A 27,549-nucleotide genomic window follows, 5' to 3' on the forward strand; every position below is an offset into this window, starting at 1 on the left:
TAGAGTTTGGGTATCCAAAAAGAAGGAATTTACATGTAAGAGGAAAACCGTGACCCTAATGATAACACAACCCAGGAACTCGGAATGGAGAAACCCAGTCCACCATGGTGAACAAGCATCCTACCATGCTCAGCAGGTGCTCCAATATTAAATGCTGATGACTCATTCAATTTTTCTGGGCAACCTCCAAAGCAAATACTACAAATCTTGCTCATTATTGCATTTCTTAAAACGTTAAAATTCAGAAAAACATTCTGCGTGGTTGAAGTTACAGGAAGCAAAACCAAACAAAAACCTCACGTCTGAAGCGCTTCAAACTGTTTAACCGGGTGAAAAAGAAAAATGTGTGAAGTAAAGAAAACCATTTTCTCAATCATCTAAATTCCAAGTTCCTAATTCCAGCTCTCTCACTTTCCTGAATTATTTACCAGCACATTCTTAGCTTGCGCTAAACTTTTCTTGTGTTAAAAGTATCTGAGTTATTTTGGGGGAATGGGATGGTTTTGACTGAATAAGTAATTCAAACAGCTCAATTTCTAGGAACAATCTGGGTGAGGCTGACCTGCCCAGTAAACGCCCTCTCTTCTCCCTGGGCCATATCCCTGTCACACCCAGCTTAACCAGGAGATGACAAAGTGCCCTAGCAAGGAAACACGACTGTGTAGTTCGCTGAAATGTGTAACCGCAAGCCAACGCTCCCCTGTGCTCAATTCCTGAAGTTTTACTCCTGTTTTCCACGGGTGTTTTCACATTTTGATCTCTCGGCGTCTCCTTCCCGCGAAAATACCGAAGAGCGGCCCTAATGCATTCAGCCCCTCCCCCAATGCCACACTCTGTTCCGAGCCGGTCGGCCTGTCCAATAAAGTGGTTTAAAATAAAAAAAGGTATCAGAAAAAAACCAACTAGGAAGCGAAAAAGGATTCGGGGAACTGGGTTGGTGTTGGAATGTGCCACGCGCGATACGAAGGGAGGCGAGTCCCCGGTGTGAATGGCATCGCAGGTCTGAAGTCACTTACCGGACCTCAGACTGGGCGGGACCTGGGCGCAGACGACACACAGGACCGGGCGCGGCGCAGGAGGCGGCAGGGGTCGGGCGCCGGGCCGGGCGCGGGCGGCGGCGGCGGCCGGCGCGTCCCCTGCGGGCCCGTGTGGTGCGGCCCGGGGCGGGGCGGCGCGGCGGGCGGGGAGGCGGGCGGAGCGGGGAGGCGGCGCAGTCTGCGCGATGGCGTTCCCGGGGCACCCAGGCGCCGGCGGCGGCTACTACTCGGGCGGGGTAAGTGCTGCCCGCGCGGGCTCGCGGCCGCGGCCCGGGCGCGCCCCTTGGCCGCCGGGGGCGCCGAGGGGTGACCTGTGGCGACTCGGCGGGGGCGGCTCCCCGGCGCCCCTGCCCTGCCGGCCGCGTAGCCCCGGGCCCCTGCTGTCCGGCCTCCGTGCCTGGCGCCTTCCTTCCCTCTCTCCCTGCTTCTCCCCGGCTATCTGTTTTTCTCCTCTAAAGCCCACCCTGTGACTCCCGCTTCCGCGGCGTGAAATCGTGCAAACTGGGTGTTGCCTTCCTCCCCCTCCCTCTCCACCTTCCCTGAGAGAAACAGCCGTTTTAGTCTAGAATGGTCCAGAGACCGACCTCTCCTTCTGTAAAAGAAAGTGAGAAAAAAGGAAAGTCAGGGAAAGTCCGCTAGAGTCAAAGTCCTCGGGGAGGAAGGCCGCCTCCCCGGCGTCAGGGATGCGCATCATGGTGGGAACTGTTTTAAAAATACCGTACATGCTAGAAAAATAAAAGGAAAACAGTTCTGAGCCCTGATCGTCAGTGGCTTGCCCAGGTTGCGTTTATCTCAGTAACCTGCAGGATGATGGGGATTTTAAAAGTTGCTTCGCTTCCACAGATGTCACTGTCCAGACAACTCACTTTGATCCTAGCCGCCAGTTTTTGCATTAAAACGAGGTGAAAATAGGGCGGAAAGGGGGAGGTGTGATTGTAGGTAGAATGTTCCCGATGGTGGGGAGGCAGATGACCAGAAGGGCGGGCAGTTGCCTGGCTTTGCATGAGGCATTCAATGGGGAAAGAATAAAACTTGGTCAGTGGAATGATGCTATTTGTGTTTCCTGTCTTACAGTATGGGGGAGCTCCCGGAGGGCCTACGTTTCCCGGACAAACTCAGGATCCGCTGTACGGTTACTTTGCGGCTGTAGCTGGACAGGTTAGTTTTTTCCTCTAATATTAAAGAATCGCCAGATTCTACACTTGCATTAGCCTTTCTTATAGTGGCACAGAAAAAAAAAGGCCTTTCCTCTGGAGAAGAATTTCTTCTGCATAAGAGAAAAGAAAGAAGTCCGTAGTCGGTTTCATATAAGCAAATATTCAGAAGAAATTAGGACAAAAGTGTTCATGTTCAATTCAGAACTAAACTTGTGATTGAATCAGGGTCAAGTTGAACAGAATAGGCTAGTGTAAATAGCTTTGACGAGCTGTCAGAAAGATGTCTTTAGAACTGTGAATGGTCAGGGTCCATGGTGGTTTCCAGAGAAGAAATTCCAGATCTACTGAACATAAAGCCCCTTTTGTACAACTTAAAAGCATGTATTACTAGTAAGTCTATAGCCAGTGCCTAATGGACATTTTCTGTGGGTTGAATTTAATTGTTAAATCAATTATCCCCTTGGGAAATAGGTATTTAAGGTTAAAAAAAAAAATCCACTAGCTTCAAAATAAGAAGTTTACTACTCTCTTCTTACTATGAGGAAGTTAATCTTGTGGACAGTCTAGATTCTCTTTGATGCTGATGCTGTTCCTAGGTCCCTTCCGTGACCTTATCAAGTGTTGTGCTCTGCTGACCCAGAGAATTGAGGTCAGCACCCCATGACCTTGCACTTCTGTTCATTCTGAGTCCTGTGGCAGGTAGTGCTGCATCCTGAGGGAGGACCCTCACCCAGCTCCTAGTCACTGTGCCTGGTAAATGTACTGCTGGTCCATTCCAGACATGTCCAGGGGGAGGTTGACACTTAGGAATTCAACTTAGCTTTATTCTGATCCAAAGCTGGAAATAACACAGTCTTAATGTGAAAATGCCATGGAATACTACAAGATAAAAACCTAGGACCACCTTTTAGAATGGCAGTGGAAGAAATACAGGTTGAGAAACTGAATGGAAAATTGAGTCTAAAACCGAAAGCTTCCTTTGAAGTATCTGCTTAATCTGTTAGTGATCTGTATCTTGAAACCACAAGACATGGCAAAGCTCAGGACTCCGTATTCTTAGATGCCTGTGCCTGCAGGCATGTAAGTGACCCCGCCTGCTTAGCTTTCAGCAGCCCTGGCCAGCAGCAGCATGTCCATCATCTTTCAGATCATTTAGAATTTACAGCACCCATGGACTTGAGGAATTAGGTATTTTATTTTAAAATTCCTAAAAATAACATACATCTAGTTCTGACCTAGGTCAGCCAGTGAATAGACACTGAGGACCTGGGTCTTCCAGATGTAATTGTGACAGAATCATCACGTCGTAAGTAAAGGTGATCACAGAGGCCTCCTTCCGTGGGAACTGAACTTTTCATTTACTGATGGCACTGGTGTACCCTGCTCTCCACAGCCCCCAACAAAAAGAGCTAGAGAGAGCAATGAGACTTCTAAGCAACTACATAAATAATTTTATTTTAGAATGCTTAATTTAGGCAGTTTCCTAGCTCAGACTGAGAGTAGTTCAAGACAGAAATTAGTGTTATTTATACATTTTAAAATATTATATATAAATGAAAGAAACTGAATTCACCTCACAGTTTTATTATAAAAGGAACCTTATACTTGAGAACATTTATACTCAATTGTAACAATTATAACTCAGGAATTTAGAGGAAATGATGAAAAGATGTTTGTAATACTAAAGTATAGGTTTAAGCAGCATTCAGACTTTAATTCTTGTGTAATAATCATTTAAAATAAAGTTGAAATTGAATGCCCACTTTATGTATTTAGAAATGTATTTTTTGTGTATGGCCCTAATTACCCATTTGTGGAAAACTTCTTAACAATTTGTCTTTTTTCTGTAATTGTTTTTGGCAGTAGAGTGAGGAAAAAGAATGCCTACCTTTGGGAGGCATTCCTTTGGGAAAAAAAAAGTGTCACGCATAAACAAAGAACTAGAAAGTACAAATCACTGTTGTGATTCCTTTTCCTGTTTTTTTTTTTCCCCCAAAAGGATGGGCAAATAGATGCTGATGAATTGCAGAGATGCCTGACACAGTCGGGCATCGCTGGAGGATACAAACGTAAGTTAACAGCCCCCAAGTATCTCTAGAAGTACTCTAGTATTTCATATTGTAGTTGTTACTTGTAATTATGACAGCTTCAAGGAACCTGAGCTTTTCTGATCCAAAAAACTCATAATTTCAAAAGCTGAATTCGGTTGGTTCTTTTGTATTTCAAAATGTTCATCTGAGAACAGTTCTTAAGAAATCATTCCACGCTACCCACCAGTCTAGTGGGTTTCTTGGATTTGGGTTCTTCGTGTCTGGAACCATTGAAACCAATGAGACAGTCTGTGTGGCCTCCTTCACAGAAGACAAGGTAAGTTGCCGTAATGAAATCCGCCGGCTCGGGTGTCATCAGTGCTTGGAACTAACATTTACTGCTGACTGCCAAGAGCTTATTCTGTCTCAAGGCTGGTGGCACTTAGGGCTTTGAGTGGCTAGTCCTGTGCACCTGGTCCCGGAGTGGCCTGTCCTTCATGCCGAGTTCTGAGTAGTTGGCCTTCTCCCCTCTCCCCACAAGTGGCCCTCGTCCTCAACAAATCAGTTTTGCACTGATCTCAGAGCCCCTGACTGAAGCTCACTTTGACATCCCCCAGGTCTTTCCTCTTTCTTTTCCTCTTTCCACATCAAGCTAAGTGGGATGTGCCCTTCCTGGTTTCTAAACTCTAAACCCTAAACCCCCAGTGTTTCATAGCCTGCGCCCATGCTGACACCAACTTCCCACCTTTGAGCTCTCTGCACCAGCTGCACAGAGGAAACTGCTGCCCGGATGCTGCATCCTGACCAGGGCCTTCTCATCGTCCCACACTCATGCCACATGCTTCTCTTCAAATCACCTTTTGACCCTGCCAAGTATCCAGGATATAGAATTGTGTCTTGGTGGATGTGTGTTACCCACCAGCTTCTTTGCTGGTTGTTAATTGAGACAGAACATCAGATCGAAGCCTCAGCTTCCTGGTAAGCTGTGAATTAAGACACTCAAACTATAAGTCACATCTGAGGACCTGTAGTGGCCGTTTTTGACTGTTTGACCTGGCATATTTACTAGGTAGCTCTCTTTTTAAACTATTTGCATGTCTATTTTTATCATCCTTTGTTTTATGACTTCAGTAGCCTACGAATATTTCCTAGTTAGGGGAATTAATACAAAAGAGGAACCTTTTGCATTTCTGTCATTTACTCTGGCCCTGAACAAAAGAAACTCTTTTCTAGATTAGGGAATTTTTTTTTTTTTTTTTTTTTTTTTTTTATTGTAGGCAGTACATTTGTTAGTTGTCAAACTCAAGCAGTTGGGGCTGGTCAACAAAGAAGGTCTAATAGCAGGGTTTACAAAAGTGAGCTGTGTCACAACACAGATGGGTTTTCTACATCCTTTCAGCAGAAGAGGTGGGGCAGGTTTCAAAATCTGACTAACAAAGAGGGTTATATATCTTTGGAGAGCAGTGCTTTTAAAAATTTCATTTGAGAGTGCCACATTTAGTGATGGCCTTAGATCTCAGCGTTAGAGAAAAGACCTTTCCTGAGTCATCCGAAGCATGTGATTGAAGTCATTTGCTTACTGTCATCTGGTTGTGGAGGTGGTGATGAACCACAAAACTATCCTGTTTGTGAGGTGTCAGAGTGAGCTTTGTAATGCACAAGTTATGCAGCTGTTGGTCTTTTAAACTCAGCTTTCAAGCCCAAAAGCACAGATGGGGATTGGGGGTGGCAGGGGAGATAGAGAAACCTAAGTGTTGGGTTTGTTTTTTTGGTTTTTTGGGGGGTTTTTTTGTTTTTTTTTAACTTTTTATTTTATTTTATTTTATTTTATTTATTTTTTTGAGTGAGTGAGTGAGTGGTTGTTCCTCTGGAGTTAGGTTGAAGAGAATCGGAGGTAGGGTCTGTTACACTGTGGATTTCTACTAGAAGAGAAGATGTTTGAGGCATTTTAGCACAATGAACAGGAGAAAGGAGATAGAAAGGATAAAATTATAACAAAGATTCTTTTGAAATTATTTGAAGTAGAAGTAGCATTAATAAAAGCTATTTCTGGGGGAAGAGGGGGAATACTGAAAATTGAGCACAAGTTTTCCTCACCCAAACTTATTCAGTGTCAGCTTTCGGAACTCATTGGAACTGCCTGGAATAGTGAATTTTCTGTTTTGCTCACTGCCCATCTCATTCCCTCCCTTTTAAGTCCTCTCACAAAAGATGACCAGATTTCTGTTCTTCCTGACACACGGCTCTAACCTGTCACTCTCCTCCTCTAAATATCTTCAGTAGCTCCAAGGTGCCTATGGAGATAAGACAAAAGCTGGGCAGCTTACCAGGAATCCCATGTCCTCAGTACTGCAGCCCCATCCAAGGGTACCTTCTCCCACTCTGTCTGTCTGGACTTCACTGCTTCTCTCTTTGCTTATTCAGCTCCCTGGCTCTATGTGGCTGTCACCAGATGTCCCACGTCTTTCCTATCATTCAAAACTTGGCTTAAATGCTATTTCTTCTATGAAGTCTTTTTTCCCAGGCAGGAGCCTCTTACTCCTCAACATCTCATGGTAGTTTTTGGTGCCTCCACAGTGGCTGTGCCTTGAAGAGAGTTGTATGTGCACATGACTTATCTTTAACTTAGACTGTCAGCTGGGGCAGGGTGCAACCGCACATTTGTACTTCCGATGTCCCTGGTAGACTGAGCCCTGCACAGAATAAGTACTTCATAGGCATTTGATGAGTTAATGAGTATGGAAGATCTCCTAAAATGGAAAAATCATATACCCTTATTGCTATTTTGACTTAAGGTTGGTATTTACGTAGGGGATCAGTTTTAAGTTTCAGAAAAAATCCAAAGATTCCATTTTTAAAAGCATATCCTCCTTGGATTCTTTGAGAGGGGTATACGGCTTCTTCCACGGGGTGAGAATTCAGTCTCATCCGTTCCTTCATTTGTCCAACCGATGCATTTTTAGTGGACACCCACCACGTGCTAGGTGTTGGGTGTGTGGCCACAAATGGTGCCTGTGGAACAGTGTGAAAAGCACTGGGGTACAGGAAGGACCGAGGCTGTGGGGTCACCTCAGAGGAGCACGTAACCCAGAAAGAGGTCAGGAAAATTTCTCTTGCAGGATTGATAACTAAACTGAGGAGTAATGAATGCTGAGCAGACATGTGGCAGGACCAAGGAGTCTTTTCCAGACAAATAGAACAGCAGGTACAGCAGACCCAGAGATGAGCATGGGCGAGGGTCAGTCAAGGAACTGAGAGAAACTGACCATGAGGATAGCACATGGGGTTGAATGAAGAATCAGAAACTAGCTGGATGGAGAAAATAGGAGCAGGACCTTATATGCCAATGAAGGTGTTTGGACTCCATCCTGAGGGCAGCGGAGCACCTCCCCTGGGGCTTACATAGGAGGGCCCACATTTCCCTGGCTAGAGGATAACCTTAGGGCACACGGGTGTGGGGGACATGGGAGTCAGGGACACCAGTGAGGTGGCCCTTGGAGTAGAACAGATGAGAGAAATGCCCACTAAACCAAGGATGTGACAGTGGACAGGCATTGGAGGGCTCCTAAAGCTGTTTAGAAGGTGGTCAAGAGTGACGGGAGGAGGAATTACGGACCTTCCCAGGTTTCTGGCTTGGGTGACTGAGCACCATTCAGAGACATGGGAGAAAGGGAAGCTGGCTGCTTCCTGGACCGCAAAAGCCTTGATCTTCAGCCCAACACAATGGGCTCTGTCCCGTGGTCATCAGGCCCTGGAGAGCTGTAACTCCTACATGGCAGCAGCAAGCGGAAGGCTTGCAAAAACCAGATTGCTGGGCCCTGCCCTAGCGTTGCTCATTCAATTCTGGGGCGAGACCTGAGAATCTGCATCTCTGACCAGTTTCCAGGCAGTGCTGGTCCAGGTTGAACCAGCTGCTTTAATGTGAATATATACCACCTGGGGGTCTTGTTAAAATGCAGATTCTGATTTTGTTGATATAGGGGAAGGCCTGAGATGCTGCAATTATAAACGCTCCCAGGTGATATTAACACAGCTAGTCCAGGAATCACACTTTGAGTGAAACAGTGGTCTCAACCTTGACTGCTCGCTAGAATCATCTGAGAAGCTTTCAGAACAGGCTAATGCCTGAAACCCACACTCAGATTCTGATTTAATTGTTCTGCGGTGATGGTGACTATACTTAACAATAGTGTACTGTATATTTAAAACTGCTGAGATTAAATCTTAAAACTTCTCACCACGCAGAAGATAACTATGTGAGGTGATGGGTTGTTAATTAGCCTTATTGTGGTAGTCATTCTGCAATCTATACGTAGATCAAATCATTACATTGTACACCTTAAACTTACACAATGTTATATGTCAATTGTATCTCAATAAAGCTGGAAAATAATAATTGTTTTGTGGTACAGCCCAGGTCTCAGGATCTTTCAAAGCTTCTGGCTGATTCTGATAAGGACCCAGGGTTGAGAACCGCTGGTCTAGACTAGAGAGACTTCTTATGTCCAGCAACTTAAAACTCAGTGAAGAATCAACCAGCTCTTTCTCAAAAGTGTAGAAAATTGTGTGTGGCCTCCTCTCACTTCAGAGAATTGTATCTGAGGATCAGGTGGAGATTGAAGGACCAAAACAGAAATAGTCCCAATCTTTTATCTCAAGGTTCCAGGAGATGCCAACCACAGGAATCTATTCAAAGTGGAAAAACCTATAGTTTGTAGTGTTTGGCGACATCACAGTAATAAGAGTTAGCTTAGTTGTGTTTTAAATTCACTTTGGTTAAAGATAAAAGTGAAGCTAGTAACAGCTGTGAAAAATGTTAATTCTGTGTGCATCTTAACAAATTTGTAGAATTTAGTCGAGCTTTTCCATGATCCTTGATACTTCTTCCTTCTAGTTTTACAGCTTTTTTGGACCTAGTAACACTTCCTCGAAGTCACGGATTCCCATTAACACAATGTAAAATGCAAGGAATTCTTTATTTTTAACGTGCTAATGCTTCGGTAGATTACACTAGGCCTTTAACCGATAAGTGGAGTCTAGTTTGGTTGTCTGAGTGAGGTTTGGAAACACCCTCAGGGCGCCCTCAAACTGTAAGTGAACTAAAGAGGCTTCTGAACAGTGCCCATCCCTGAAAAAGTCACTGTGTCTCATCCAGAGTGCTCTCATTTAATGCACAATTCTAGCAAGTGTATTTATCTTAATTGCATATGAAGACAGATGTTAGGCTATTTGAGGTAGAAGGTGAGCATTCAGTGTCTGATATTAAAAGAGAAAGAAAGAACAAATGATCAGACACAGAAATTAGCAAAAGCAGCTACAGTCAATTGTGCGTAGGAACAAAGCAATCCTACCTTCCTGTTCACCTCGGTGGGTCTAATACATTGTGGTTCATTATGGTGAAATGAACTCACTCTATTACAGTCTCAAAAGCAAGAAAGTTATATAGTACTTTTTAGACACTATATTATAGAGAAGTTTAAGCCGATCCAAAAATAGGGATAATTATGCAGTCAGCTCCTGTGTACCCATCACTCAGCTTCAGCAGTTGTCAGTGTGCTGCCATTCTTGTTTTATCTATAATCCTGCCCATTTTTTAAAGCAATTTTCAGATCTCTTAACATTCATTTCATCTACAAATAACTTCAGTGTGTACCTTTCTAAAAGATAAGGACACCTTTTCCCCCAACTTCAAAACCATAAGTCACACCTAAAAATATTAACAGTACTATGCAATACTTTTTAAAAAGATCTCTACATTACTACATATATAAACAACAAGGACCTACTACATAGCACAGTGAACTATATTCAGTGTCTTGGAATGAGTCATAATGGACAAGTAACTGAAAAAATATATATGTATGTATAACTGAGTCACTTTGCTGTACATCTGAAACTAACACTAAATCAACTACACTTCAATTAAAAAATAAGCATAAAAAGATTTCTATTAAAGTTGTTAAAGTCAAATTTGGATTCTAGAAGGAATCCTCTATCTGGAAAAAAATCTACTTCAAAACTCCATAAATTTTAGTTTCACATAAATTGAGCAGCATATAAAAATAAAAGTGCATAAATAATCACATTCCTAAGTGATTTGAATGTATCCAATGTAATGTGAATTTCTGAAGTGGTATTAATATGTATGTACTTTTCTTGATTTAACAGCTTTTAACCTGGAGACTTGCCGGCTTATGGTTTCAATGCTGGATGTATCCTTCACCTTGGTTGCTGTCTATAGTGTTTTTTTCTGGACACACAAAAAAATTATTTCTGAAGGAATTCATCTAAGGATTAATCCCCAGTAAACACAAAGTGACAAATGACTACAAAAACATTTTCTGAACTCATTAGCCTTTAAGATGTCATTTGGTATGAAAAAAGGAAGGAAGCTTAGTAAATAGAATGTTGGTTGTTCAAGAATTAGAGGAAGCATCAAAGGTGAACAAGTATAGAAACCAGAGCAGTCAGGAGGGCTTTTCTTTTTTTTTTTTTTTGCTGTAACATTGATTGCCCTGTGTGATTCACATCTGACCTTCAAGCAATGGGATTTTTCACATCGCAGTTGTTAGACTCAGTTTAGCGAGTGCTGACCCTTCAGTGCCTCCCAACCTTACTTTCAAAAGTGGAAACAGCAGGTCTGGGAGGGCTTACCAAGGGAGGGCAAGGACTAAAGAGGGGTGAGCAGCAGAGCCTGGGCCACCCAGAAAGTGCAGCCCAGTTCTGTCACAAGCCTGCTTGTTATGTGTGGCTCACAATGGCCACGTTATTTCCTCGTAATCACATCACATAGATTATCTTTTTCCCACAGTGAAAATATGTACTCCGAGCTTTTTCTCCACAGGCCCCTTTTTATTATATCATGAGAATATCTTTTTGTTCTAGCCTTCCTAAAAGAATGTGTAACACTCTTAACCTTCTCAGCAGAAAGAACTGTTAAATTCTCTTACCCTTGATCTTTGATTTAATCGTTAGAAAATATTGCAAAATGGAGATGTTCTAATCCTTGATGACAGTTCAGAGAGATATGTCAGGCACAATGGGCTTCAATGAATTTAAAGAACTCTGGGCTGTCCTGAATGGCTGGAGACAACACTTCATCAGTTTTGACAGCGATCGCAGTGGAACAGTGGATCCCCAAGAACTGCAGAAGGCCCTGACAGCCATGGGTGGGTGTGACTGACTCCATATCTCTGTTCATCTCTCTGTTCCTTGGTAGAAGCTTTTTTTTTTTTTAATTTCTAAAACTAAAGGCTACGTGGAGGCAGTCTCTATTTTCTAGAAGTAGCACATATTCATAATTTAAATGAGCCCTCTCAGTCTTAAGACATTGTGTTTTAATGGTTTTTTTGTAATCCTTGAACTTTCTTTTTCCTTCCTGGATGATCTTTCTTCCTTTCAGGATTTAGGCTGAGTCCCCAGGCTGTGAATTCAATTGCAAAACGATACAGCACCAATGGAAAGATCACCTTCGATGACTACATCGCCTGCTGTGTCAAGCTTCGAGCTCTGACAGGTGTGCCCTTTGAGACTGCTATTAAGCACATCTAGCAGAATAATTCTGTTTTCCCAGAGATTTTTTTTTTCAGTTTACTAAGTCATCTGCCATTAAAATAATCGTAACTAAATTTTCCTAAAATGTCCCCAAACATAACAAGCTGATTGGTGCACTTTTGATCAGAGTATGAGCAGTATTCTGTGATTTCTCCTTAGAATATGAAGTAGCTGAAAAGCGTGAAATTACCCATTGATGGCTCTCTTTTTCTAATTCCTCCTGTTGGAAAATAATTTAACATGGTCGTGCCTGTTTCAAATGTCCTTCCTAAACAAGCCTCTGTCAATAATCTCCACTTTTTTATGCTTTTCCCTTCTTCTGTATGTTTTTTCTTGTTCCATTTCTCTCTTTAGCTTCTTACCCTTTTTCAGAGCTAGTTTTATCTTGTTTTTGTATCCTAACACAAATTTAAGGGCAGATTTCTTTATTAAAGTAAATCCTTTTCATTCAGTAAGACAGAGCTCAAACAAATGGAATATTTGATCACAGCCATTTGTCATATTAAGAACACCATCCATCCATTTCCTGATTATATAGTATCTATGTTGTTAAGAAGTCTGAAATTCTCTGCTTTTGCAATTAAGAATGGCCTCAGAAGTCATGCAGCTTTTACTTACTTGAGGTTAAGGTAATTTTCTTCCAGCTCTACGTTGAGAAAGACAGTTGGCCAACTTTTGTGTGTTGTGTAACTTGGTACGTATTAAATCTGTTCACATTAGTACAGTTGGCTTCTTGCTTTGGCCTTTTATTTACGTTGGCTGGTTGTACAATTTAAATGTTACTGCATTTTGAAACCAGTGCCAACATAATTAACCATTATGATTTCAGATAAGATGTTTAAAAACTCATAACTTTTACTGTGGTGTTTTACAGACAGCTTTCGAAGACGGGATACTGCTCAGCAAGGTGTTGTGAATTTCCCGTATGATGACGTAAGTCTCAGTCAATTCAGAACTCGGTAGACAAGAAAGAGGTACAGCAAATGGGCATCCCTTTGAAGCTGGCTATTTAGAATATCTTAGGATGCTGGAACAATCAAGGATTAAATGATCAGAAGGAGTTACTATTCAGAATTAATTAATTTCATTTATTATTTGTCTTATCCACAGACCACTGTTTGTTGCATTGAAAAACCTGGGTCAAAGCCCAGCTTATCCCATTTACTAGTTAAGTGTCCCTCTAGGTCACTTAGACAGGGCTCTTTATTGCTCAGGAACTGTTTTAGGAAAGAGGAAGTAGTAGTAATGCCGTCTTCACTAGGCTGTTGTGAGATTTCAATCAGAAATGTCCTTGGAAAACATCACGCAGATGTTGTATCTGCTTTTGCCTTCTTTAAACAAATCGTCTCCGTCCTTGAGAAATCACTTGGGTGGTTCAAAGCTGTACTTGCCATACCCGTGTTCTTCATTGAGGACAAACAGCACAAACTTAAGTCATAATTCGAAACAATTTTTTATTAAACAGCCACACTGAATGAGGTAGGGTGAGGCCACGTAACCAGGGTGAACATAAACACCAGCCGTCTTCGATGGCCTTGGTTGGTTAGACATAGCAAAGCTAGGGAGATGTTGTTTCTCCCGTTTTTGCTCAGACATTGATAAAAGAAACCACCTTTAGAATGGAAATCACTGTGATACCTGAACATTCTAAAAGTTTTCTCCATTACAAAGTCCAAAGTTGCACATATTATCGGCCCGCAGCTGCCCTACTTGTGAGTACACTTTACAAAGGCTCACATGTACCTGTGAGTAGCTCTTCTTCTTAAAGGTGCGTACACTTCAGTGTGTGTTAACTTCTCAGGCGACAGCCCTGTCTCCGTTTCCACAGATGGAGGGGCAGCCTGTGGAGTTGACGGTGCCCAGGCTCTGGCCTCAGACAGGGCCACTTAAGGGATGTCTGAACATCCTGACCTGAGTTCCTTTTCCCTGAAGAGAGGGATAATCAGCTCGGCCTTGCAGGAATGCTGGAAGGATTAGCAGTGCCCAGGGCCTCCCTGGTGTTGGAAGAGTGAAAAGGAAAGCTGAGAGAAAAAGCAGAGTCTGTGCGTGTGTGTTTGGTGATAGAGCAAACATTTCACAGCAAACACTGACGCTTCTACGCTCGGATTTCTGAATTTCAGGGGAAGGGTCAGGTATTCTGTTTCTGATCATCCATACGCTGGCATGCTAGGATTTATTTTAGTCAAGTGGATTTGAAGGGAATAAACTGTTGAGAGGCGCCCTGATAGAGAGGTGGGTAAGACTGTCAGTTCAGAGATTCCCATGGGATAGAACACTTAGAAACTGCACTGCTGTTTGTATTTGGGAGTAGGTGCCTTTGACGGTGACCATGTCTAGAGTCCAAGATATTATCTGGAGTGTAAATAATTCTTTATCCATTGGAGTAAGATCGGCTTCCTGCTAGACACTTTTGACATGGGGAACCAATTGGATTTTTTGTTAGATTGCTTCCTTCAAAAAAATGAACCTTTCCACCCATCATTTCCTCTTACTTTTAGAATCTTTTTAAATCCACACTTCAAATTGGAATACCAAAATGTAAGCTGCCTAAAAATAAGCTAAGTTTTCAGTGTTGTGAGGTCTGCAGTCTAACGCTGATGTTTCTTTCAGTTCATTCAGTGCGTCATGAGCGTTTAAATCATGAGGAAGCTGCATGAACAGAATTGACATTCCAACTGGAGTTCTCCTTTGCTCTTTGCCTTCAGTGATGTGTGCAAACTAACACAGCCAGTTTCCCTTAACAGCTGTTGTAAAGGCTTATTACTTTATGTACCACTGAAGTTTCTAGTTTTGATAATAAATTCTTTGGAATGTTATTAATATAAGATCTGGCCTGTTGCACTGTGTAGAACTTTCCTGAGCTCTTGTCCATCATGCCTTACTTTCTTGCTAAGCCTTCTTTTATGTAAATTTAAGTGTGCAAATTGTTTAAGGCACATTATGTATTTTTCATTGTAAGATACTAAAACCTCTTCTTCAGACTACAGCTGTTGTCTTTCCTCTTATAGAAGGGCTTTTTTACTAGTCTTGAAAGCTTTAGGTGTGGTGTATTCTTATCATGTAAATGGTTTAGACTACCACTTGGATGCAAAAAAAGAAAAAACAAAAACCCTGGTAATCCATTCTCCTCAGTGGAAACTTAGCACAGGATTTAAGGCTTACAAGTATTTTGATGGCTGTATGAATGGACATGTTTAAAAATCTTGAGTGGCAAATACTCTCTGTCAGCAAATTCCTCTTTGTCATCATCCATGTAGACCTTTGTTAACAATACTTAAAAATCTGGTACATTGTGAGCTTAACTATGTAAAAAAGAAAATTAATAGGAAAAGACTAAAGGAAATATATGAAAATACTAACTATGGTTATTTTTGACTAGTGGGATTCTAGGTGACTAATTCTCTTTATGCCTTTCAGTATCTTCTGAGTTTTCTGTAATGTGTGTGCTTTCCTTTTAAGATCAGAAGATGCTAATTTTTAAAATAGTGTTACATCCACTTTGATATGCCATATGTTCACACTTACATTAAAAAATATATACAGTAAAAGGACTGGAAAGAGTATACATGTATGTTGATGTGGCTTCCAGTGGAGGTCAGGCTCATAAGTTCATTTTCCTTTTTCCTACTGCTCTTCCAAATATGCTCTGATAAGCAAGTATTACATTTATAGTGGAAGACTTTTTTTTTCTTTCCATTTTTAAGCCACGTGCTTTTAAGTAAGATCTGTATTCTAATGCTGGCTATGCCTCTTTCTAAATATGTGGATCGATTATTTTAGATAATCTCAGAGCCTCAGTTTCCCCATCCTTGAAAAGGAGGTAATATTTACCCCATAGGGTGGTTCTGAATGAGAAAGTGTGTTGGTACAATAAGCACCAGTAATCTTTCTGTTTCTTAAATTTAAAGCTAACCTGGTTTGCTCTTTTCAGCAAGAGAGCCTAACAGATAAAACAATGAAACCAGGAGGACACCTGTCTTATGTTAGGGCACAGTGGGAGAGTTATCAGATGATCATTAGTTGTCAAAGAATGAAAAATAAAACATTTTCTAAGCATCTTTAGCCTCATTTCACTAATTATTTTTTCAAATATTGCTAAATATATACATTCATTGATACATTCATCAACCCTAACTTATAATTACATATTTCTGTCATCTTACAATGTGAGGCAGCCTGCTGTATATTAATTACATGGTCAGTCTAGGTTTTAGTCCCTATATATTGTCTGTGAGGCCATAAAGCTTCGTGTGAGCGTGAGCTGTCCAAAAAAGAACCAAAGGGGGCTCAGAGGACCAGAAGGCAGGGAACTCACCTTCAGAGTCCCAGCACCTGCTGTTTGCTTCAAACTCACCAGGATCCTCCGAGGAAATCATAGCTTAGGGAAATGGTCATTTCCTGGGTGACTAATGTGGTAAGGCAGAAGGTCCTTGCTGACCAAAGGTCGTGCGTCGTATTTGAACCATCCTACCGCTTTAGTCCCAAGGTGTGTTGCATCAGTCATGGTTCAGAACTTGCTTTGCTAAAGAATCACAAAACCTTGTCTCTGGAAATGCTCAGTTCAGTTTGAATTACTGACGTTCGTAGCAAGTCTCCTTATTTCCTCCACTTCTACTTTCACTGTTTCCTTCTGAAAGCACAGAACCTAGTCTTCAGTATGTCCTGAAGTTGGAGAGTCCTTCCCCTGACAGATCTGATGTATCCATCCTCTTTCACTACAGCCAGACTCTTTGTTACAAGTAGATCTCATGTTGCCTTATTTCTGTTTTATGTTGGGCTCTGTGTTTCCCTTATCATGTACTTTCAGTGCAGCCTCACCGCCTTCTTTGAAACTGTTTTTTGGTCTATTTTTTTAAGAGCATCTAGTTGGTGCATAGTAAAGCTGTAAGCTCAGACTTGGATACCTTGGAGAATTAAGTTCCCCAAATCATCCCAACTCAAGATTAATTTAATTTTGGAGACAAGTGCTTTATTCTTCCATTTCAAGAGATGCATGGTTTATAAAGTACTTATCACCCTTTTCGAGCACTTCCATGGGAATGTGGCTGCAGGAGGCCTGTGCTTCCCTGGGGACAAATGATGTAGTTTGGTGCCACAGCGGTCCTGTGTCGCCAATCACAGCTGTCAGTCCTCTTGAGCCAAAATGGAGTTTAGACCACTTCAGCGTCATGTTCTGGGGGAGCCGTCAGTCCCTAAGATGGCACATGAGCAAAAACTGCTGCTATCTCTGCTCTAGACTTTGCTTTTGCTCGGCTGAGTATATTACTGTTGGTGTTTATCTTATGGGCCTAAAACATTACAAATACAAAAAATGGGGCTCTTGTAATCACCATAATTTTTTTAATCTCATAGTAAGTATACAAACCCTTATTAGTTCAGTCCTTTTTCTCACATTAAACCAGTATTCTGACTACATATAACTACTCTGACTAGGAGCTAAAGGCCAGGAAACCAAGTGCCAGGGTCAAGGCTGGTGGGTGAAAGGGCTGCTCGCGAGACAAGGAAAAGGCCGGTGGAAGAATTGTTCAGGCTGTGAACTCATGGGCCTACACTGAGCCCACCCAGGACCCAGTGCTTTACAGGTGATTCAAGGGAGCCCGTTAAATAAGCACCATTGCTTGGGCTCTACGACTGAATGCAGGAAATCGATCCTTATTCGGGTGAGGGAGAAAGTGTTCATGAAACCAGGCAGATGGATACATGGAGAAGACTCAAGTCTGCCCCCCAGCAAATCGAGCATTCAGGCTTTCCAGAAGGATGTTGGTATCTCCCACCGCGCCAACGGTCCTTTCTAGGATGGCGTGAAACAGAAAAGAAAGCACTGCCCAGCAGTATCCCCACAAAGCTTTGCAAAGAAACAGCAAAAAACAGGATCAAAGGGAGCCATGCATCAAAATAACATAAATCTTTTATTGAAAGTCACTTTATTGATGTTACAATGAAGAGTAACATAGAAAACTGTGGTACCTTATTAGCTTCAGAAGTGAACACTAATAAAATTGTGCCCGAGATTTGAACCTTATGTTAACAGTGACCTTTAAAAACAGCAAGATTTTGTTGACCTACAGTATAAGAACAACGTTATAACTTGAACAGCCATGAAACAAATCACGCTTGCTCTGGAAAGCAGTTGCCATATATATTTCAGTTGCTGTTTGCCAAAACCCAGTAATGTTTCAAATAACCCCAAGCGCGGAGTAGCAGAGAGACTATAATATTAAAAAGAAGCCAACCTAAGTATATACACGTGATTCCCTGGTTACCGAAAGTGAAACCGTGCTGCTGTCAACACTTCCCCACCAAGTGGCTTCCGCTAGCTGTAGATAGGACATCACCCCTTGAAGATGAGGGACATGGAGTACACGAGCAAACATATAAACTGCTCTGTTTAGGTAAAACGCTCAGTTTCTAAAAGGAATTGTCTTTTTGTGATGTGTGGTTGGAGGGGCAAGTCTCTTCCAGCAAGTTAAAAAAGGAGTACATGCTTATTATTCTGAATAAACATTTGCTAAGCACTTTTGAAATTAGTGTTTTAAAAAAAAAGCCTTCCATACAAAACAAAGATGTTGGGTCATTTTTACATATTAAAAAGACTGGCTGCAGAATCACAGTTGGATTTTGTGCTGGATTAGAAAAGAAAAGTGGGGTTTCTCATCAGGCAGTGATACACATGTATAATTTAGGAAAAATTCTTGTGTTATTACTGAATAAATGTATTAATTCCTATGAGCACTTTCTGTTTGGTGTCATCTGGTATAACTTAGCACCTCTGTGTTTAAAGATTTTGGGGGCTGTTTGCAATTTTTTTAGAGCCTGACTATGAAAACACAAACCTACATCTGAAACTTCATAAAAAGAGAGGCTAAGCCCTAAAGTAAACATAGATTAGTATTATATGCACATGTATTTTTTAACTTGAGAGGAAAATGCCCTTTTCTTCATGAACTCTTTAAAAGTTGTATTGACAAATTTGTGAGCACATTATCTTCACGTCACTAGTCTCATTGTATGCCTTTTTGTAAAAAAACAAAAACAAAACACACTTGTTTCCTCATTTTGATTTCAAGGATACCTAAAAAACATGAAATGATGATGTCCTTAAACCAAAACCTTGTCAGCTTTGAAGCACCTCCAGGTACGATACAGGTTCTATGGACAATGCAACAGGGACTCACCAGGCAGGAGTGACTGGCCCATCGCACCTGGACAATGGAGTATTCATACAGCCAACACTCAGTAAAACTGCAAGGCACACAGGCCTGCCGTAGGCACTCAGCACCTCTCTCCCTACCACACCACCAGTGGCCAACTTGTGCTCTTGGCTTCTGAGCTCTTCGTGTGGCTCAGCTTTCTGCTCCCCTGCGAGGGCTGAATGCCCCATAACCTCCCAAGGCTCGCTGCTGCTCACCTCCTCTACATCCTGAAACACACCCTGAGAACCAGTCTCTCAGTGACTTCCCAAACTGCACAATCCACGCAAAGTGCCTCTAGCCCCTGATCCCCCACCTCAGTGGATCCCCACGTGCCAATTTAAGCAAAGAAGGGACTTACCTTCATGGCAGTCAAAGTTCCTAGTCAGGAGAAAAGAGCTGACCGCTACTGGAGGTGGAGCCACTTTGGAAGTAGCGAGGAAAGATCTCTCAAACCCACAGTGAGGATGCTTACTGTTTGTCAGGCTCTGGATACTGAAAACAAAAATACTGGGCAGGTTTTTGTTTTTCTACATCTAAACTGAACCGGAAGATTCTCTATTTGGGGGACTCTGACAAAGCAATGAATAAAATATTAACAGAAGGATTATCTCCTGATTTCCAAGGTCCCGCTGCATCTTTCCTTGCTCCGCATTTGCAGGCCTGGTTGAAAAGTCCTCCTAGAATTAAAAACACCTGCCCACAAAGCATGTGCCAAAGGTTCCCAGCAGGTGTGGCTGCTCTGAACCCCACCCCCACCCCACGGGGCACCCTCTGAACCCTGCCCCGCGCCGCAGAGCCGAGTGGGCGGCATCTCAGCTGATTCTCATCAGAGCAGGCTGGGGGCTTGGCGATCCAGTACACAGGAGAGGCCGTTATGAAGCTAGCCTGTGCTGGAGGAAAAGTTGCTGCCTCTGAAATCAGAATAGTCTTATCCATTTGGAAAAGTTAAAAGCTGGAGCCACCAGTTGAGCCCTTTTCCATAGCAATATTTGCTTCATATTTATTTTAAGCTGACAGAATAAGAAATTCATTGAAGAAAAAAAAAGCATTTGAGTGTCAGTTTTAGAGGAAAATACAGACGTGAAAGGAAAAAGATAATTAGAAGCATAAAAAGTAGGTAATAGGCTTGCAGATGGGAGTCAGAGCGTTTCAGGTAAAATTCATGCCAATTTACTGACTGGTAGGATGGCATTTAAAACATGCTGCCCACAGGAGGCGTCCTATCAGGCTGGCGGGGAGCTGTCCTGCCTCCCTTCACGCCTTCATCACCTTTACTCCGTGCTGCACTGTTCTGCCCGTCCCATATACCTGGCAAGCTACTCAGTAAATTCCAATAAATTCCTTTTCCTTTAAGTTGAAGTAAAATAAAGTAAAATAAAATTGTCTTCTCTTTAGGTAGGGATTTATTATCATGTTTAGTAACACAAGGAAATATTTAAAGCACTAAATATAAATGTTAAAATAGAGCCATGACAACAGGAAATGAAGAACGGATGAGATTAGTAAATAAACTTGATTTTGAAACACTGGAAGTGATTAGAAATACCATATTTGCTCTGGCCCATACGTAACTATAAAAAGTAAAGAAGAAAAATCTAAAAATGTAACAGGTAAAGGAGCCACAAGAGATCTAAGACAAAGGACTAGATTCAATTATGCAAATCTGCAAGAGGATCAACAGGAAAAAGAGAAATGTAAGAAATACAAGCCTTGTTTTAGAATTCAAACATAAACTGTCCTTCTGTGGAAGTGCGTGCAACACCTAGTTCTGCCTTTTCAGGAACTTCTTTTAGAAACCCTGTCAATCTTACGTTTAGGAATCTACGCTGGATTGACGTTATGTATTAACACAATTTAAAAGCCTTTTTAAAGCAAGGGTGAGAGAAACAGAGAAACTGTAGCCTCACTTAATAAAGCACCTATATATCAAACTGAAACATATGTTTGGCATTTTAACCTTGCATCTACTTTATTAGTCAACTTTTTTCTTTTTTTTTTTTTTTTAAGGAGCAGCACTAGATTTCTTTAGAAACTACAGCAACCACAGCAAGTTGAAAGCCCTAATGATGCCTCACTGTTTAAACAGAGAAGTTTATTCCTTTCCACAGATGACATGTGGCCAGGGGATCGCTTTCTAGCTGTGAGACCCCAGGGGAGGATATCACTTCCCGTCTAAAGAAAGACTGGTCAGCCGCACAGAGACCAGTCAGTCTGACCCATCTGTTCCCTCGGGGCTCCCTGGTACCCACACCTCCTTTGTTGACACTCTTAGTGGAGAGATTGAAAAGTGTTTCCTTAAATCAGAGTTTACTGCACTGGAATGACCATGGGTAAATGGAACATCTCAGGTTGCAGAGCCGTCAATCTGAAGTCTTATCTACACACAAAACTTTAGAAAGAGAGGAAAAAGGCATACAATGGAACATAAAGGCCAAACAACTGCTTTTCTTTGCTTGGTATAATAGTCCTATAGTTGACTGGGGTGTATAAATATTTGTTGCATGATATAAACTGCTATGTGGCCTCAAAGTTCCTCTCCAAAATAAATATTCAAAAAAATAATAAAAATAATGCTGTGCTTGTGTTTAGCGCCATGAGTCCATTTTCTCTGCCTCAGTGGATGAAAAGCCATGAATATTTAGCTTTAATACATCTAAAAACACCAACCATAAGCACATGGATGGGTACTTCTCAAAACTATCTACAGAAATGATAAACTTGTCAAAGAATTCTGCAAATGGCTGTAAGAATGTTTAAGCATCCCTGTCGAGAGCAGATATCCAGAATAGAACATTAAAGCTACTATAAAATCATAATCTCTCTGCAAACAAAACACTTTTCGGTCAGTTCCCTGTGAAGGTTATTACTGAGGAAGCTGACTATAAGCTATGTACCTCTAGAGCCACCATGTCTCCCAAAAGGCACAGGTAATGAGTTTTCACTTGAAATAGTCATTTTCAAGTAAAAATAATTGAGAAGGTGAGGAAAGAGGGAGAAGGGGGAAGGGACCTGTTGACTGCATAGCTAATCATTTGTGGATTCTTTCAAATCAGGGATGTGTAACCATAACTAGGAAGCATATTTACACGAGGTACCTTACATTCAAATCTATAAACTCTATTATAGTCAAAATAAACCTTATAACATTAGCCTTTTATACACTCAATTCCAGAAAACGTTCAGTGCACATAAAAGTGATCTTGGGCAAAAGCCACTTTCTTTGCTACATCTTTAAATCTGTCTGCCCTCCTGTCCTCGGCTGAGCTCCGTGGCAACATCACCACCCACTGCTCACCCAGACTTTAGTCTCAGATGGATCATTTATTTTCGTCTTGACAATCACATCCCTTCCTGTCATGAAAAAATGCTGTCTATCATTTTGGTTGATTAAACTGTTTTTCAAATGTTTTCAGACTTTCAGAAGAGAGGTCCTTTAGAGAAGCCGTAAACACACAGAGTATAGAACACCGCCTTCTAACTGAGCCATTCAGTGTAGGCCTCCAAGATCATTACACGTGGAGATGAATGGACTTTGTCCTTGGACACTACTGGGAGAGATCAAATTTATAGGACATTTCTAAAATTTTATCTGCATATTCTATTCCTCTCAAGACCAAGGAGAGAAAATGAGGAAATTCAGAGTTATTGGTCACAACAAAGAATTTGATTGATCCCATCAATTTCTGAGCTTACTAGTGTAGCCTCCCAAGAGAAGTTTTCTTTCAGAATGATAGAGCTGCACAATGACAGCCATCAAACTTTGGTTTTAGAGAAGGGGATTTAAAGTAGATTTCTTACTTTCCCATGGATTAAAAAAATACAGAGTTCAGAACATCAGATTCTTCCCCGTGCCAGCTGTTTGGGTGACTTCACCATGGCTGCGCACTCCTGGTTTTAGGTTTCTGTCAATCCTCGGTGGCCTGTTGCGGCTTCCCAGCCCAGCTGGTGGAACCTTCCACTACTTACTTACAAGTCAGCGCAGAATGACCTGTTGGGACTCATATCCCACCGCTGATAAAAAACCCTTAACAAACAGGGTAAAAGTTGTTTGTACTAAAACAAGTCATTCATGTCACAGATGAGGATGGCTAAAAAGTTTTGTAAAAGAACCAAAGTTTAGGCCACAAAGGGTTTGAGGATTGGCATGTCAGAGGCTACCAATGCTGCAGCAGCTGTGGTCTCCCATGTCTTTGGTGCACTTGCTTAATCCCAGCAGGACACGCTGCTGTGGGGCTCGCAGGCCCCCGGGGTGAGGCCAGCAGGTGTGCTCTGGAACCGAGAACTAATAGGTGCTGAGGCAGACACTGCAGCCCCCAGAAGGAAAGGGGACAGGCTGGAGGATTCCCAGGGAACAGCAGCGCACCTGGAGGCAGGACAGCAGCTGCACCCCCGGATTCCTGGCCCAGCAGGCTGCAAAGGCTCTAGGTTTTACTGGGCATTTTGTTCTCTTGTTCAATTAATTACTCAATAAAACTGCCTCTGGACTGCACACAGCTTAAAGGGATATCACATGTTTTGGACAAGTATCAATTATAGGGAGACACATATACAGCACTGACTACGATATTTACAACATCAGCTGCTTACAATCTTTAAAGACCATCTGGTGGATGATGGTGACGTGATGGTGACTGACTGTCGTTAGGCATTTGGCAAAATACATTTGTGTGTAACAGCTGCTTTTTTCTTTAATTTTAAAAATGTTTACATATGTACAATGGTCCTTGGATGCTGATAATAAATATGAAAAGTAAAAAATAAAATAAAATAAAAAATACATGTTTACAGTGAGCGCATAGGATATTGGCCTCTCAAGCTTTAAAGTCCTGCAGAGAAAAACCCTAGATGCCTTAGCCCTGCATGCTAGTTTCTATTATGAGATGTTGTTTCCTTAAATGTGGAAAACAATAAACAGAAGCTTCATGCATAGAGCATTACTGTCTACAATGAGGATGGGCTTCAGAATGGCAAGTTCTGAATCCACTACTGTCCCTTAGGAAACTTGCTACATTTGGGTCGTGTGAGTTAAGTTTAGTGATATTTCTACATGTAGCTGTCATGCGGATTATCCATGAACATACCAGTACCTTTACTGTTCCATGTTATAGTGTCACATTTCAGTGGTTCTCTTCATGGTTCAGTTAAATCCTAAGCCAATGACAAAAAGAAAGTGATATCCAGATGTGAGACTCGACTTCCTCCCCTCTGTGGCATTCAGCGATGTTTTCGAATTGTCTGAAGAGCAGATAGATTTGCAGTGATTCCGTGAGGCTGGGTTTCTATAAAAGTTGAAGTAAACAGTTTCGATGTATCACATGTAAACAGTTGATCTTAAATGGATGTCTCCCATAGCTGCATAACAGAGAAGAGCAAAATTTCACATTGTGAAAACAGGAAACAGGCATATTCTGAACAGCAAAGATGAAAAAGATTTGGTGAGTCCATCAATACTTAGGTGATGGTGGGTGCACACTCTTGCAAAGTCTTATAAATGGATAAAATAAACACTCTAATTTTTAGCTCTCTCCCCTAAACCCGAGTCTCAACCTTTTTAACAACTGCCACCTTTTAATACATAAAACCCTCACATTCTCATTTAATGTTACTTGTAATTTTGGTAAACTAAATGTTGTGTCTCAAAAGAAATAAAATAACTTAAAATACTGTTTTTTAAAGCTACATATAACTTCAGTTTCTCCAGGATTCTAGTACAGCCAGTTAGAACAATGATGGCCTGGGGACATTTTAAAAGTCCCCATTGCCTAGACAGCACACCGGACCAACTAAATCAAAATCTCTCTGGGTGGGATTCGGGCATCAGTATATTTTAAAAGCCCTTCAGACAATTCTGTACAGCCAGTGCTCAGAACTACTGACCTTAGGGAAGTGTGAGTCCATTACTACCACCACCATCCACCTAGAAACCCTGGGCCTATGGCCAGGTTATACAGTCTCCAAATCCATCACTGCCTCCTAAAAAATAGTCCTCTCTCAGGAGCTGACATCTCAGAGCAGAATGACCCATCCAGGGCACGATGTCAGTTTCCTTATTCCCTCACCTCTTTCCTCTCCTCCAGTTCTTTATACCAGCCCTGTTCACATCTAATGTCTAGAATGTTCAGTACGTGCCTTAATGGACTGAAAACAAGTTTGGCATGATCAAATAGAGTGAAATTCGGTTCACCAGAGAAGAAAGGCCAATTCAACAAAAAAGGGAGAAGAAAAAAGATCAAGCTGATAAAATATGTTTCCAGGTAATGTGATTTGGGTATAATTATTATCGACATGAACAAAGGAAGACTAAGACACCAGTGTGATGTAGGTTGCATCTGATTTCCATCCAAATTTCACTTTTACTGGACATCCAGGGCATGAGTTTCTAGTACAGAAAAAGGAGAAATAGCTAAGTGACTAACTGGATGTTTCTATACAGGCTCCCTTAATAGGTTCTCTTGACTCTGCATGGAAACCTTTTCTTATCTACTTTAGGTCTGCTTTGTAAGTCCTTTTCTCATTAAAAAAGACACCCATCTCGTCACCCTTTGGAAACCACATCTCCCAACTGTGAGGATCTTTGTGTGCAGATGACACTTATTGGTGGAGACAATGGAAAATGAAGGGTTAAAAGGAGGTCTGCAGGGTGTCAGAGGGAAAGAAGCTTTGTACTGATGCTCAGATGATGGTACAAAGTAGTAAAGAATTCAGACTTCAGCTTCTGTGAGCCCAATTTTCTGACAAATGGTTATGAAGATTAAACAATAAGTGACAGCTTGCAGAAAAAAAGAGAGGAACAAAGGAATGACACCGGGAAAACCTGAAGGTCACAATTACCCTAGTGAAGATAAAGGAGCAAAGAGTTACCAAGCCATCACTTTTAGGACTAGGTGTAACCTTGGCCATGTGTGGATGGCTGTAACAGAGGGGTTGCTGATAGAAAGAGTTGCTTGTTCAATTCTCCACGGCCCATAAGGACAGCCCAGAGACAAGGGCTGTCTGTTCTGGAGAATTCTGCTACATGCCCATGTGACTGTTTCACAGTGAATGGAACCAACCAGATCTTTCACAGCACTGTCCCCGAGGCTACAGTCTTCGTGGTCGCCCCACTCAGGGCAGAGCAAAGGCCATGGGCCAGACATTTCTCCTGGGGAGTTGTCATTTTCATGGGCTCTCACGGAGGAACATCTCCAAAAACCTGCACCCTGACGTGACAACAGCTGAATGTCCCCAACCAGACAGAGCAAAATAGCAATGCAGACAATTTATCAGGGAGAGAAGGTGGGGTGTTACACTTCAACAATGCCCTGGGGAGGAGAGGAATGAGATCAGCCTAAGATTTTATCACCACATACTCATATCATGAACAACTGGATGCCTATTCTCAAGTCTTTTTTTTTTTTTTTTAAGGCCAGAAAGCTGAGTGCTGGGGAATCTAAGTTCTCTTCTTCCCTTCAATCTTCTACCATTTCCCATAGAAACATATGGAGGTAATTTTTTTATGGTTAATAAAACAACACTGATTGTTTTAAAGTCTTTTTGATTATAGTGATCTAATCAGGTCTTAATGAGTTCTGTTTTCTTACTGACTCTGAGTTGATAAAGTTAAAATTTGAATAATTCAAGTTTTCCCTGAATCGCATGATATAAGTTCAGTATCAAAGAGGCTCTAAAATATCTTTCAACACCAAAAAGCCTAGGAACCCAAGACCTACTAGCAGATGATTCTGTCCAGGCTTTTAAAGCTATACTTTATATTTTTTGCAAAATTATTTCTGAGAAGATCACATTTATAGCTTAACTGACCACAACATCAATAAAAGTAATTATTCTTTAATTCTATAATCTTTCACATAAGTCTCTAAGGGCTGGTTTGCCTCTGTCTCTAAACTTGACTGTACCTCAAACTTCACATAATGGACCTGTTCTCTGAATACTGGATCACTGAGTAGTATCATAATTTAAATGTAAAAGAGGACTTAGTATTTAAAGAAACCTCTGGTGAATCATATTTTTATAAAAATAATAAACTCCAAATACATTTTTAATCTGTTTTTTAAGTAAAAGACTGCTAAATTTCACCACACCCTTTGCAATATTCTTACTATTACAGATTTTCAAGACTCCTTTCCTTGTATCCAAATTCCACCTGCATTTTCAAACACTGATTTTCTGTCAGGGGTTCCTATTTCTTATATCCTATTTGTGTCATTAACAGAGTAAGCAAAATGTGCATGGAAATGAGGCTGGTTTACTTAAATCTCTGGCATTTCCAGGTACATGAAAAAACTGATAAAGCAAAATACATTCTTTGTTTTGTCTAATTCCAGGTTGTAGTATATTAGCTACAATGAATAAAATAAGATATAAATATATAGCAATAAATAATTAACTTATGCCAAAGAGTTCTAGAATTCATCAGCGATTAGACTAATTTGTCAATATAAATCTGAGCCCCAAAGCCCTGAGAACCTTGTTTTTCAAATTCATTTTTTTTTCATTTTCTTATGAAATGACTCTGTCTTTTCAAATATCCACGCACAGGTAAACAAGCATGACTGAGGCTGTGAGCATATGGAAGAAG

The 27,549-nt window shown here is 41.4% G+C and overlaps 3 protein-coding genes across 11 annotated transcripts in view; 1 reads left to right on the top strand and 2 right to left on the bottom strand.

Moving 5' to 3' along the window:
• The window catches only part of ZNF804B (zinc finger protein 804B), an 873,532-nt gene extending 872,382 nt beyond the window's left edge, over positions 1 to 1,150 (bottom strand). For both annotated transcript variants that reach the window (XM_074367517.1, XM_074367515.1), the window contains exon 1: positions 1,017 to 1,150. The gene's annotated coding sequence lies outside the window, so the exon portion shown is untranslated. The remainder of the gene's footprint in view (positions 1 to 1,016) is intronic.
• Positions 1,151 to 1,168: 18 nt separating this feature from the next.
• On the top strand, positions 1,169 to 27,528 carry SRI (sorcin). 3 transcript variants are annotated; one of them, XM_074367522.1, is made up of 9 exons: positions 1,169 to 1,273; positions 2,112 to 2,195; positions 4,194 to 4,263; positions 10,393 to 10,436; positions 11,246 to 11,393; positions 11,627 to 11,740; positions 12,653 to 12,711; positions 26,376 to 26,455; positions 27,510 to 27,528. In XM_074367522.1, exons 1-9 carry the CDS (start codon positions 1,223 to 1,225, stop codon positions 27,511 to 27,513), a joined length of 654 nt encoding a protein of 217 aa, XP_074223623.1. In that variant the 5' UTR covers positions 1,169 to 1,222; the 3' UTR covers positions 27,514 to 27,528. The 3 variants fall into 3 exon arrangements, with proteins under 3 accessions (XP_074223623.1, XP_074223625.1, XP_074223624.1); XM_074367524.1 differs by lacking the exons at positions 26,376 to 26,455; positions 27,510 to 27,528 and adding an exon at positions 20,979 to 21,138 and having other exon boundaries at positions 1,172 to 1,273; XM_074367523.1 differs by lacking the exons at positions 26,376 to 26,455; positions 27,510 to 27,528 and adding an exon at positions 14,389 to 15,834 and having other exon boundaries at positions 1,173 to 1,273.
• The window catches only part of ADAM22 (ADAM metallopeptidase domain 22), a 209,682-nt gene continuing 199,801 nt past the window's right edge, over positions 17,669 to 27,549 (bottom strand). For all 6 annotated transcript variants that reach the window (XM_074367518.1, XM_074367519.1, XM_074367520.1 and 3 more), the window contains one exon: positions 17,669 to 24,323. In XM_074367518.1, the coding sequence (XP_074223619.1) occupies positions 24,303 to 24,323 (21 nt within the window). In that variant the 3' untranslated portion in view covers positions 17,669 to 24,302. The remainder of the gene's footprint in view (positions 24,324 to 27,549) is intronic.

The sequence above is a fragment of the Camelus bactrianus genome, chromosome 7, assembly GCF_048773025.1.
Source record: "Camelus bactrianus isolate YW-2024 breed Bactrian camel chromosome 7, ASM4877302v1, whole genome shotgun sequence".
In the NCBI taxonomy this organism is placed as follows: Eukaryota; Metazoa; Chordata; class Mammalia; order Artiodactyla; family Camelidae; genus Camelus; species Camelus bactrianus.

Coding starts and splice junctions, on each gene's coding strand:
- SRI (XM_074367522.1), top strand. CDS start 1,223: ATGGCGTTCCCGGGGCACCCAGGCGCCGGCGGCGGCTACTACTCGGGC. Junction 10,437..11,245: donor TTATGGTTTCAATGCTGGAT/GTATCCTTCACC, acceptor ATGACAGTTCAG/AGAGATATGTCAGGCACAAT. Junction 12,712..26,375: donor TGAATTTCCCGTATGATGAC/GTAAGTCTCAGT, acceptor TTTTTTTTTAAG/GCCAGAAAGCTGAGTGCTGG.